Source organism: Rhopilema esculentum, chromosome 15 (genome assembly GCF_057945365.1).
Source record: "Rhopilema esculentum isolate cy_ngs chromosome 15, ASM5794536v1, whole genome shotgun sequence".
Lineage (NCBI taxonomy): Eukaryota > Metazoa > Cnidaria > Scyphozoa > Rhizostomeae > Rhizostomatidae > Rhopilema > Rhopilema esculentum.
In genome coordinates this window covers 4,456,027-4,469,415 of record NC_142829.1, presented here as the reverse complement: position 1 = coordinate 4,469,415, position 13,389 = coordinate 4,456,027, and the positions used below count along the sequence as shown (strand labels likewise).

The 13,389-nt window shown below is 32.3% G+C and overlaps 2 protein-coding genes across 2 annotated transcripts; one reads left to right on the top strand and one right to left on the bottom strand.

The window, feature by feature from the left end:
* Positions 1-2,895: 2,895 nt before the first annotated feature.
* On the bottom strand, positions 2,896-11,355 carry LOC135685125 (mitochondrial genome maintenance exonuclease 1). The gene is made up of 4 exons (XM_065200932.2): positions 11,004-11,355; positions 10,243-10,581; positions 7,791-8,225; positions 2,896-6,509 (listed from the first exon to the last, which is right to left on the bottom strand). The coding sequence occupies exons 1-4, from the start codon at positions 11,214-11,216 to the stop codon at positions 6,255-6,257; spliced, it is 1,242 nt and encodes a 413-aa protein (XP_065057004.2). The 5' UTR covers positions 11,217-11,355; the 3' UTR covers positions 2,896-6,254.
* A 104-nt stretch (positions 11,356-11,459) lies between these two features.
* Positions 11,460-13,387, top strand: LOC135685126 (uncharacterized). The gene is made up of 2 exons (XM_065200933.2): positions 11,460-11,858; positions 12,269-13,387. The coding sequence occupies exons 1-2, from the start codon at positions 11,580-11,582 to the stop codon at positions 12,710-12,712; spliced, it is 723 nt and encodes a 240-aa protein (XP_065057005.2). The 5' UTR covers positions 11,460-11,579; the 3' UTR covers positions 12,713-13,387.
* The last annotated feature ends 2 nt before the right edge of the window (positions 13,388-13,389 follow it).

Below are 13,389 nucleotides of genomic sequence, written 5' to 3'. Positions count from 1 at the left end.
GTGAGAGGTTTTTCTGCCTTTATACTATAATAATCAATCAGAATTCAATTAAATCCTGAAAGAAAATAGGAATTTTTGACAAAAAAAGCAGTTTTTAGATTGGTCGATTTCTCAAAAAAAAGTAAGGCTATAGTCTTGGAAAAATGACCAAATTTTCTCGAAATTTTTTTTCTATAGAGAGGCTTTTCTGCCTTTATACTATCATAATCAATCAGAATTCAATTAAATCCTGCAAGAAAATAGGAATTTTTGACAAAAAAAGCAGTTTTTAGATTGGTCGATTTCTCAAAAAAAAGTAAGGCTATAGTCTTGGAAAAATGACCAAATTTTCTCGAAATTTTTTTTCTATAGAGAGGCTTTGCTGCCTTTATACTATCAAAATCAATCAGAATTCAATTAAATCCTGCAAGAAAATAGGAATTTTTGACAAAAAAATGAGTTTTCAGACCGGTCGATCTCTCATAAAAAAGTAAGGCTATAGTCTTGGAAAAATGGCCAAATTTTCTCGAAATTTTTTTTCTAGTGAGAGGTTTTTCTGCCTTTATACTATCATAATCAATCAGAATTCAATTAAATCCTGAAAGAAAATAGATATTTTTGACAAAAAAGCAGTTTTTAGATTGGTCGATTTCTCAAAAAAAAGTAAGGCTATAGTCTTGGAAAAATGACCAAATTTTCTCGAAATTTTTTTTCTATAGAGAGGCTTTGCTGCCTTTATACTATCATAATCAATCAGAATTCAATTAAATCCTGCAAGAAAATAGGAATTTTTGACAATAAAAACAGTTTTTAGAGCGGTCGATTTCTCGTAAAAAAGTAAGGCTATAGTCTTGGAAAAAGGGCCAAATTTTCTCGAAATTTTTTTACTAGAGAGAGGTTTTTCTGCCTTTATACTATCATAATCAACCAGAATTCAATTAAATCCTGCAAGAAAATATGAATTTTTGACAATAAAAACAGTTTTTAGAGCGGTCGATTTCTCGTAAAAAAGTAAGGCTATAGTCTTGGAAAAAGGGCCAAATTTCCCCAAAATTTTTTTACTAGAGAGAGGTTTTTCTGCCTTTATACTATAATAATCAATCAGAATTCAATTAAATCCTGAAAGAAAATAGGAATTTTTGACAAAAAAATGAGTTTTCAGACCGGTCGATCTCTCATAAAAAAGTAAGGCTATAGTCTTGGAAAAATGGCCAAATTTTCTCTAAATTTTTTATCTAGTGAGAGGTTTTTCTGCCTTTATACTATAATAATCAATCAGAATTCAATTAAATCCTGAAAGAAAATAGGAATTTTTGACAAAAAAAGCAGTTTTTAGATTGGTCGATTTCTCAAAAAAAAGTAAGGCTATAGTCTTGGAAAAATGACCAAATTTTCTAGGAAATTTTTTTTCTATAGAGAGGCTTTTCTGCCTTTATACTATCATAATCAATCAGAATTCAATTAAATCCTGCAAGAAAATAGGAATTTTTGACAAAAAAAGCAGTTTTTAGATTGGTCGATTTCTCAAAAAAAAGTAAGGCTATAGTCTTGGAAAAATGACCAAATTTTCTCGAAATTTTTTTTCTATAGAGAGGCTTTGCTGCCTTTATACTATCAAAATCAATCAGAATTCAATTAAATCCTGCAAGAAAATAGGAATTTTTGACAAAAAAATGAGTTTTCAGACCGGTCGATCTCTCATAAAAAAGTAAGGCTATAGTCTTGGAAAAATGGCCAAATTTTCTCGAAATTTTTTTTTCTAGAGAGTGGTTTTTCTGCCTTTATACAATCATAATCAATCAGAATTCAATTAAATCCTAAAAGAAAATAGGAATTTTTGACAAAAAAGCAGTTTTTAGACTGGTCGATTTCTCATAAAAAAGTAAGGCTATAGTCTTGGAAAAATTACCAAATTTTCTCGAAATTTTTTTTTCTAGAGAGAGGTTTTTCTTCCCTTATACTATCATAATCAATCAGAATTCAATTAACTCCTAAAAGAAAATAGGAATTTTCGACAAAAAAAGCAGTTTTCAGACCGGTCGATTTCTCATAAAAAAGTAAGGCTATACTCTTGGAAAAATGACCAAATTTTCTCGAAATTTTTTTTTCTAGAGAGTGGTCTTTCTGCCTTTATACTATCATAATCAATCAGAATTCAATTGAATCCTGTAATAGAAGAGGAATTTTTGACAAAAAAGCAGTTTTTAGACTGGTCGATTTCTCATAAAAAAGTAAGGTTTATAGTCTTGGAAAAAGGGCCAAATTTTCTCCAATTTTTTTTTCTAGAGAGTGGTTTTTCTGCCTTTATACTATCATAATCAATCAGAATTCAATTAAATCCTGCAAGAAAAAAGGAATTTTTGACAAAAAAGCAGTTTTCAGACCGGTCGATTTCTCATAAAAAAGCAAGGCTATAGTCTTGGAAAAAGGGCCAAATTTTCTCGAAATTTTTTTTTTTGAGAGAGGTTTTTCTGCCTTTATACTATCATAATCAACCAGAATTCAATTAAATCCTAAAAGAAAATAGGAAGTTTTGACAAAAAAAGCAGTTTTCAGACCGGTCGATTTCTCATAAAAAAGTAAGGCTATAGTCTTGGAGAAATGGCCAAATTTTCTCGAAATTTTTTTTTCTAGAGAGAGGCTTTTCTGCCTTTATACTATCCTAATCAATCAGAATTCAATTAAATCCTGCAAGAAAATAGGAATTTTTGACAAAAAGCAGTTTTTAGATTTGTCGATTTCTCAAAAAAAAGTAAGGCTATAGTCTTGGAAAAATGACCAAATTTTCTCGAAATTTTTTTTCTATAGAGAGGCTTTGCTGCCTTTATACTATCCAAATCAATCAGAATTCAATTAAATCCTGCAAGAAAATAGGAATTTTTGACAAAAAAATGAGTTTTCAGACCGGTCGATCTCTCATAAAAAAGTAAGGCTATAGTCTTGGAAAAATGGCCAAATTTTCTCGAAATTTTTTTTCTAGTGAGAGGTTTTTCTGCCTTTTTTTATCATAATCAATCAGAATTCAATTAAATCCTGCAAGAAAATAGGAATTTTTGACAAAAAAGCAGTTTTTAGATTGGTCGATTTCTCAAAAAAAAGTAAGGCTATAGTCTTGGAAAAATGACCAAATTTTCTCGAAATTTTTTTTCTATAGAGAGGCTTTGCTGCCTTTATACTATCAAAATCAATCAGAATTCAATTAATACCTGAAAGAAAATAGGAATTTTTGACAAAAAAAGCAGTTTTCAGACAGGTCGATTTCTCATAAAAAAGTAAGGCTATAGTCTTGGAAAAAGGGCCAAATTTTCTCGAAATTTTTTTACTAGAGAGAGGTTTTTCTGCCTTTATACTATCATAATCAACCAGAATTCAATTAAATCCTGCAAGAAAATATGAATTTTTGACAATAAAAACAGTTTTTAGAGCGGTCGATTTCTCGTAAAAAAGTAAGGCTATAGTCTTGGAAAAATGGCCAAATTTTTTCGAAATTTTTTTTTCTAGAAAAAGGTTTTTCTGCCTTTATACTATCATAATCAACCAGAATTCATTCCAATTCTGCAATAAATTAGGAATTTTTTGGAAAAAAAACTGTTTTTTGACAGGTCGTTTTTTTTACAAAAAGTAAGGCTATAGGCTTAGAAAAAGGGCCAAATTTTCTCGAAATTTGTTTTTCTAGAGAGAGATTTTTCTGCCTTTATACTATCCTAATCAATCAGAATTCAATTAAATCCTGCAAGAAAATAGGAATTTTTGACAAAAAAAGCAGTTTTCAGACCGGTCGATTTCTCATAAAAAAGTAAGGCTATAGTCTTGGAAAAAGGGCCAAATTTTCTCGAAATTTTTTTTTCTAGAGAGAGGCTTTTCTGCCTTTATACTATCATAATCAACCAGAATTCATTCCAATTCTGCAATAAAATAGGCATTTTTTGGAAAAAAAACTGTTTTTTGACAGGTCGTTTTTTTTACAAAAAGTAAGGCTATAGGCTTAGAAAAATGGCCAAATTTTCTCGAAATTTTTTTTTCTAGAGAGAGGCTTTTCTGCCTTTATACTATCATAATCAACCAGAATTCATTCCAATTCTGCAATAAAATAGGCATTTTTTGGAAAAAAAACTGTTTTTTGACAGGTCGTTTTTTTTACAAAAAGTAAGGCTATAGGCTTAGAAAAAGGGCCAAATTTTCTCGAAATTTTTTTTTCTAGAGAGAGGCTTTTCTGTCTTTATACTATCATAATCAACCAGAATTCAATCCAATTCTGCAATAAAATAGGCATTTTTTGGAAAAAAAAACTGTTTTTTGACAGGTCGTTTTTTTTACAAAAAGTAAAGCTATAGGCTTAGAAAAATGGCCAAATTTTCGCGAAATTTTTTTTTCAAATCTCCGAGCCACTGTACCCCACTAAAGGCTAGTAACCTCATATCATTCCAGTGAATGGGAAGCTTAAATATAGATTCCTTAGAAACAACCAAGCTAAAAGGGTCTTGGATATTGACTTTATTCAGAAACTCTTTAAAAGCATCTAAACTTGAAATACCATGCTTGGCAAACAAATCTAGCTTCTTTCTCGATAACGAGCTAAAGTCGCTATTGACCTGGCTTAAATCTAGAAGTAATAGCATAAATGATTTATCAGCAACCCTTGATGGAAGACTAGTAAAAGCCGAAAATTGCCTACAACGTTATCTGGCTGCACCAAAGCAACGAATGAATAGCACAGAACGGAATATAATTGCCGACACAACAACCCCTAAAATCTATAAAAGATTCTACAACTTGAATTCACTTTAAGTTTAGAATTTTAGTTAAGATTGCAAAAAATTAGAATTTCCAAGCATTAACACAACCAATAAACAAAACTTCGGATGCTGTTTACATTTATAGCGAGAAACAGTTGAAAGAATAACGGTTACTCAAGGAAATTTCAAACAATTAAGCCTATCTATTCGTGTTGGCGATATAAAGAATAGTATTGCGAAAGAGCCGTAAAAAATTGTTACCCAAGAAGTTATGATGGCGAAATGAGTGTGGAACTATAGGCAGAATTGGCTGCAATTACATTGTGAGCGAAAAGGCCACCGAGAAAGCCGCAGCACGAGGTGACAAAAAATTCTCTACGAACGAAGCTTGAGCGCTCCCATTCATACCAATAACAAATGAAACTGCCAAAACAACAAAGCATTATCTAAAAAAGTTCTAAAACATACCTGGTTAATCAGTAGAGGAATGCATACCTGGCAAATAACCATATGATAGATCTGATAGTTAACTCTCATTGAGACGTCACGTACAAAATAAACAGCATACTTGAATTGAGGCTTCATCAAGCAAGGTGAGACCCACGCTATGCCAAAACCTTGAAAACCTCTACATTAACCAAGGGAATGAAAACGCAACAAAACACACACCCCACCCTAGTTTTACAAATCAAATCCTCAGGAGGCCGAAAGACATTGCCAATCTGTTTTGGCATTGCCAATGAAATAGTAGGGCAGATACAAGAAACACGCGAGAAAGCGTGGCACAAGAGACCATAACGAATAAGTAATAACAAAAATTCCAAGCGAATTAGTTAAAGCTGAAAAGACCCTCGTGAAATTAGCTCTGATTAAATTTCACTTAAGCGTCAAATATATGATCAAAATAGACCAAAATAAAAATAAGTCCAGAAATGAAAGAGGCATTTTCTAATAAAGCAGTTTCTAGACAGGTCAATTTTTCATAGAAAAGTAAGGCTATAGGCATAGAAAAATGGTTGATTTTCATCAAAAATTAGTTTTTTCTTGAAAAATTATTCTGCATATATTAATCATAACAAACTAACAGCAAATTTAGTTATGAAATTAAAGCCATATTTTGCAAAAAAAACTGTTTTTGCAAAGGTTTTTTGACTTGCTGATATTTTATAAAAAAAGGGCGAGGCGATAGGCTTAGAAAAATGATAAAAAATTTTCAAAATCGTTTTTACAAAAAACAGGTTATTCTGCTTTTATACGACCAAAATAAACCAGAAATTAATCAAGTTCGGCAATAAAAGAGGCATCTTTGAAAAAAATATTTTTGGGCAGGTCGATTTTTTATAAAAAAGTAGGTTGCAGTCTTAAAAAATTTGTAAAATCTGTTCTAAAACTTTTTTGTCTAAAAACAGGTTAAATCGTTCCTACAAAACCATAAAAACACATACCTAAGTGCGCTCTTTCAAAATTGTGACAGGGAAACGCCACTGGAATTTTGCCACCTCTTCAAGTTTTGTGTAGCATTTAGATCAACCTCATTCGCTACCTAATTGAAACATTTCCAACGTTCAAATTATTTGGGTCATCATGATCGTCCTGCCAGAAACTTTCTGTCTCTTCTTTTGCACTATTCAGTTCATTTTGAGCAGGATTCGTTGTACCGTAAAAGTTTCTTTTAAACAGCTGAAGTCTGCCCTGCCATTCGTAATAAAAAGGAAGTAATTTCTCTATTGAGAACATGTGAACGTCTGCCACAGTACCATCATTGTGACAAAAAACAAGCACAGCATTCTCAACCTAATAAGAGAGAAAAAAGCGATACAAAAAACTTAATTGAAAAGCTTTAACTGAATTAGCGAAAAACACCAGAAATTTAAATCTGATTTCAAAATGGACGACGAAAAAAATATCTAATAAGTAACTTATCTTTATAAACCAAACAAACTACCCCGGTTGATAGTGAGTTACGCTTATGTACAATGATTTCAAAAGAAAGTAGATTTAGTCAATAATAGTAAAATAGCATATTTGCACGTTGAGAAGTTAGATCAAGAAAAAATAGCAAAAATTGATGCTAATGATACAAATTGATACTACAATTTCTCCCAATAGACCTTAGAACACCCTGTTGCTTTAGTGTTGTTTCAAATGATTAACTGTTTCCATTAGAAACCACTAACACTGCAACCCCTTTTTTTGAAACACTATATCGATTTTAGTGTAAGGTATCATATCTTAAATAAAACCATTGGAACAAAAAATTTTTTTTAATATTGCATAAAACAGCATTCGGGAAGGGAGAGGGTAAGCCCCTTTTTTGAAAAACAATGCAGCCTTTTTCCAAAATATTTTGCTATGAGCCTTATATTTGTCTTTGGCTTCCCTATATTCCATATTGTGTAGGAGCCTATGGGAGGATACAATGGAAAATGTTTTAACAGAATTTAGTGTAGTGTAACAAAAATTATTGGAGTGTAACAAAATTTGGCGTAGTGTACCAAAATTAACTGCAGTCTACCAAACCTTTTTGCAAGGATAATAGATGCAAGGCAAAAATCTTTAAAAGAACTTTACAGCCCTTGACTATATTATAGCTTAGGGAACTTGTTCAAGCAATAAATATGTAACAGAATAAACACTTACAGTAAAATGGATTACTTCCACAACACTGGAATATATTCAGTTACACTAAACCTGACTATTTTATTACCAAGCCGTTAAAAAGCTCAAATATGGGATGAATTTGTGCAAGGTAACTTTTTAATGTTTCAACAAAATCAAATTGATGGAAAAATTATGTTGACTTAATTCAATCATTGTCTTGTATAAGGATGCCTGCAAAGGGGGCAACCTCCCCCCCCCCCCCCCATTAAGCCACTCTTGCTTGTCAAGGGAACAGGGGCACGGCTGATCTTCTTCTAAAATTTGCATTTGTTTCAGACTGTGTTACATAAAGAGGTGTCAGTAGCTAGGTGGGGAAGTTTGCCTCCAGCTGCATCTTCATCATCAAGACATGTTAGGGATGTTATATTGAAATGTAAAAAAAACAATCACAACACGTCAAACAAATAACAATACCTTGAAATTATAAGCAGGGTCTGCATTGATTGCAGCCACATAAGCTGCTAGTTGAACTGGATAATCATAACAGGATCCCACACTTTTTCTTGGTCTTTTAGTTGTTTTCCAGTCAATTAAACAAACTGCATCTCTGAATACAGCAAGGCAGTCAACAGTTCCGGCATACATAAGTTCTTTATGAACTGTGCAACTTTCAATAGCAAGTACTTGGTCAATGTCTTTCAATACCTGAATAAGACTAACCATTTGGTTGTATGTACGACTGATACCAGCACCACTTGGTGACATAAACTTTTGCAGGGTCTTTATAATAAAATTCTCTCTATCTGTAAGCCGATCTTCTTTGGTGCGAAATAAACTACAGTTTTGCTTGAATTCTTTAGCTTTTGTTTGTTCATACTCATGATAATCATTTAACCACTGTGCCATCACCTTGCAGAAATAAAAATAAGATAAAACATACCAAACTAAATTGTTTTCAAAATTTGCATACATAAGCTAATGAATCAAAGCACAATATCACTATAAAAAGTTCTGCAATAAGTCAAAAAGCAAAAATACAAGTATGAATACAATCCAGCAAACAAAAGGACAGCAAGAAATCAGTCAATCAATCCATCACCCTAATCAATAAAACAGGCAAGTAGGTAAACATGTAAGCCTAGCAAGCAAACAACCCAGCACACAAGCAAACACATGAGCAATAAAGTAGGTAACAAGTACACAGTCAAGCATTCAAGCAATCAATCAAACATTTCAATCAATCAATAATTTCAATCAATCTATTCAATTCAGTTCAGATCAGTTTTATTTTAAATTCCACTGGATACATACACTTGTTGCAAATTGGAAATAATCGAAGCTTAAAAGTATAAACAATGTAAAAGGAAGTTAAATAATATAAACGTAACATAACAAATACAGAGTAGAGGAGAAACAAGCTAGTATTGTAAACAGGGAATTATTAAAAGGAGGAAACTTTCTCAGTAGTTTATAAACTAATCGAGGAGAAAGCACCCCCTAGTAAATTAGATGCGTTCTGCTTAATTTTTCAGTTCTAATAGTAAAAAGAATCTTCTGTAAGTTGCTATCAGTCATCCACAGAAAAATATCATCTATTTATAGACTAAGTTTAAAAACCATCATTGATTACTATGTTGTTTTGTAAAAATATTTTAAGATTGTTTTTAAAAGAATATTTTGAAAAAGAATTTCTAATTTCTACTGGTCTAGTGATTCAATTAATGAATCAATCAACCAGTCAATCAATCAATCTCTTTAATTAATGAATCAATCGATAAGTCACTTCAATCAATCTCTTTAATTAATGAATCAATCGATTAGTCATTTAAATTAATCAACAAACTAAGCAAGCAAGTGGGCAAAAATGCTGCCAACTGGGTAAGCCACCATTAAAGCAAGTAATAAAGCACAAGAGGTAACCATGAAGCAAGCATGTGAGCAAGCAAGTGAGCAAATAATCCCAAATAAACAAGGCAAAGAAGCAACTAAAGGAATTGAATCATGGTAAATAGGCCTCCTCTATAGGGGATGACTTGCATTTGCAGTGATTGCCGTAGATTCATATCATAATGACACTGGTTGTTAACAACATGCGTTTGACAAAAGCTTGCTTTTGACAGAAGGTATAAATCAGGACAAAACAACATTATGTGATCAGTACCAGGCCAGCCAATTGGATTGTAGCATGAAAGTCATGACTCAGCATATTTAGGTATACCATCTCCTTTTATCATTACTTGATGTCTTTAAGCAAGTATCAGTCAGTCAAGCAACCAGGGAAACAGGAAAGACATCATGCATGCCACAAAGAAAGTGCGAAACCAAGACGGCAAACTAACATGACAGCAGAAGTGAGCAGACAAACACACAAAGAAGCAAACATGCCAGCATTCAATAAATGGGTCTAATCAATCACCCCCAAAGGACCAAGCTGGCCCGCGACTAATCAAGCAAAAAAGAAGAGCAAGCAAGTGCCTGAGCAAACAAGGAAGCAAAAAATCAATCAAGCAAGCACTAGAATCAAAACCAGAGAAGAACAAGGACAAGTGACAGAATTTGCAAATTTATAGAGAAACATTAAAAGACAAACACTCAGTGTGGATATTATAGCCTTTGTCAAGACCTTGAGGCTCAAGTGATAAAGAACAGTAGCAAGGCCTTTGTGAACCCTGACTTAGAAGCTTGAGAGTTTTTTGCTATAAAGAAAAAAAAATTCTCCATAATATTGTTTAAATAAGAAATAGTCTGGTATGATGGTATCTTTTTTATTGATAAATTCAAAGTAATTAACAATAAATTTAAGCTGATTTATACCAATTCACATTTAATTAAATCAGCTTCATGTTTGATCTTCTACTGCATAGAACAAATATCGAAAGAAAAAATTATAATTATTATATTGAAGAAAAAAACTATTATCTGGTACCTCATGAAGTCTTGTTCCAGAATCAAATGTTTCTTGTTCCATCTTGATAAAATTCTTTAGTCCCATTTGTCCAAGTTCCTTGTTTCTCCATCTTGCAAGCTGTTCAAGATTCTTCTTTGATTTAGTGGCACTGAGGATAGTTGTTACACTTGGAAACTTCCCTTCATAAACACGATCAAGTCCACATACTTTCTCACTTGAGAGCGATATTGATAATGGGTCCATATCTGAAGTCATTTTTTGATACAGTTTACTCTCATTTTGAAAAGGAAAGAATGTGAGTTCAGAAAGGCTTTGCTCATCCATATGCTTTGCTATTCTGTCAATCATTGCAGATGTCTAAAATGTTTTAAGTATTTTTATCAATGATATTTATGATTCATATTACAGAAACTAGAGAAACTATATATTTTACAAAAATTATATATATATAACAGAAACTATCATGGGTTCGTTTGAACCAACGATAAATTCTGATTTACCCTTGATTTATTGACTTCCATGTATATATACCATGTATATATATATCTATATTTATAATATATCAACAACATGATTATAAATAAAAGGGTGTTGGGTATGTCACACTGATGAATGAGTTTGCCACTCTAGTTCAAATTCTACACCTGCATCGATGATGACACGAAGTTGAAAAATCACTACACTAAAGTAAACAACAAAACATTTTAGCCTTACTTTATTACATCTATTCATCGGATATGGACAAAAAATTTAAGTTTATATGAATCTAAATCACTGACCTTGATTCCACGGTTTATTCCAATAGCCTTGCAAATTAATTGAAGTGTTTTCCTATCCAAGGCCTTTATATCTTCTTTCGAGTATTTAAGAAAGTCTGGAGCATTTGATGAGTAAAAACATTGCATTTTCGATGCAAAATGCTGTTTGTTTACGTGCATGACCAACTTCTTAGCAATGGAAATAGTGTCGAACAAATATTGTAATCTGGCCATGATCAACTGAAGAGTGTTCGGTTTGAAAGCCGGTTCTATTTAACAAACTGAAAACTGTTCATCTTCAAAATCAATTGACAATTTAACCCAAAACACGCAGTAGAACCATGTTCCACATGTGGGCAAGTGCGCGGAATTCTTCATAGTGATATCGAGGCTTGGACAGAAAACAGTTCAATCCAGTAAACACGGGGGGGGGGGGGACTTGGGACCGTGGCAACATAAATTGGTCGTGCCCTTCAACCGGTAAAAATCTAGACATCGTCAGGGTAAAGATACTCATTTCATTTACCTTATATAAAACCTAGTTATAAATCTAAAATTTTACATTTTCCTAAATTTGAATTGAAGGGTAAATTAGAGATGGGGGTTACATCACAAAGCTGTTTATCTTGCGTAATGTTGTGCAAGCTTCCCTATAAACCTCTCCCTGAGAATGAGACAATACAACTTTCTCGGAAAAAGATGGATAGTGAATACGATTACTTGTTTAAAATAATAATAATTGGGGATAAAAGGGTTGGTAAATCGAGCATCATAAAAAGATTTAAAGAAGGTTCGTTTCACGAGGGCTCATTGCCACCAACAATTGGCATAGATTTTCATATAAAGGATGTCGAAATCGGCCAGTTTAAAGTGAAGGTAAGAAGAACACCGTAGTAGAAGAAGTATGTTGCTCTCAAACTCGAACTCAAAACAAAACTGATCGCGCACATATGGATTGTACACCTGGAGTTATAACGTGTTTAAGAAAGATCTGATTAAACATCAAAATAAAGGCCTATTATGTCAGTTAACACTTTAGTATGTGGTTTTTCAGCGGTGTTTTGTTTGTATTGTGTTTTATTGTGCTTTCTGAATTCTTACGCACACTTTAGTTGCATCAAGAGCTACCTTCATGCCAGCGATCCTGTATAATTTGGCCATAAGTTTTACATGGTAAACTGCTAATTTTGTTTAGGTATCATATGCATTACAGTCCCACTAAAAAATAATGAAGCAAGATTATTGTCCTTTTGACTTACAACTTCATCGGGTTTTTTTTATTTCAGCTTCAATTATGGGACACAGCTGGAGAGGAACATTACAAGGCAGTTACCTCTGTTTACTACCGTGGAGCCAATGCTGCTATTATTGTATTTGACTTGACAAAACCAGAGACATTTGAAAATGCAAAAATATGGATGGATGAAGTTTTTATGAAATGTGGTGGGGATGTAATGGTGACTTTTGTAGGTAATAAATCAGATATGAACCAGAGAATGGATATCAATACTGTAGATGAATTCACTGATTTGTACATGTGCCATTGGTGTGAAACTAGTGCCAAAACTGGATCTAACGTGAATGAAGTTTTTATATCAGTAGCTAAGCAATTGATTGACCTTCAAAATCAAATGCTTTCACTTCCATCTCTTAGCAATGGGCCTGGAAGTCTATTTATTGCAGACGAAGACTTGTATCCAAATTCGCAATATTGCTGTACCTATTTTTAATTATCTATATACATTTTTTGGTATATTTCTATAAAACCAGATTGCATCACTTTCATCTGTGGATAATGAGCCTAAAGTTTGTTCACAGCAAATGATAGCTATATCTGAATTCTAGGCTTGTTTCTAATTCATTTATAAATATTGCATAAATTTCGATCAAGTCAGATGCTTTTATTTCCTATTTTTATAAAATGAATATGGACTTTTTTAGCAAATATTAACTTGTATCCAAATGTAACATAATGATGCACATAATTTTCAATTTTCATGTTACTATTAAATGAATTTTGATTGGTATTCACTATTTTAAATTATTATCTGGAAAATGTATAGCTCACTCAAAATAATCTCTGGATTTTCCTTTGCATTACATCACTGAATAGCTCAAAAAATTTGATCTTTGTTGCTTTAACAGTACCCTGATTTCCCCATGTTTAGATTTTCCTTACTTCCCTACTTGATTCCATACATTAATTCCAAAAGTTTATATTAGAAGTTTTAAGTAACGTTTTTTAGTAACTGTTTACATCAATGTATTTTTATCTTACAAGTTCATCTGCTTTTATGGGAATCAAATTCATACAGATATTTTAAACTACAAAAATGTATGTTTGTTGGTGTCACTATAGTCACTGAAAAGAAGACTTCGTTTTTATATTATACGAAATATTCTTTTT

Excerpts from the sequence above, each read along its gene's own strand:
- LOC135685126 (XM_065200933.2), top strand. The coding sequence starts at position 11,580 with ATGGGGGTTACATCACAAAGCTGTTTATCTTGCGTAATGTTGTGCAAG. Across the intron at positions 11,859-12,268 it reads TCGGCCAGTTTAAAGTGAAG|CTTCAATTATGGGACACAGC; the intron begins GTAAGAAGAACA and ends TTTTTATTTCAG.
- LOC135685125 (XM_065200932.2), bottom strand. The coding sequence starts at position 11,216 with ATGGCCAGATTACAATATTTGTTCGACACTATTTCCATTGCTAAGAAG. Across the intron at positions 10,582-11,003 it reads GAATAAACCGTGGAATCAAG|ACATCTGCAATGATTGACAG; the intron begins GTCAGTGATTTA and ends AAAACATTTTAG. Across the intron at positions 8,226-10,242 it reads CTGGAACAAGACTTCATGAG|GTGATGGCACAGTGGTTAAA; the intron begins GTACCAGATAAT and ends TATTTCTGCAAG.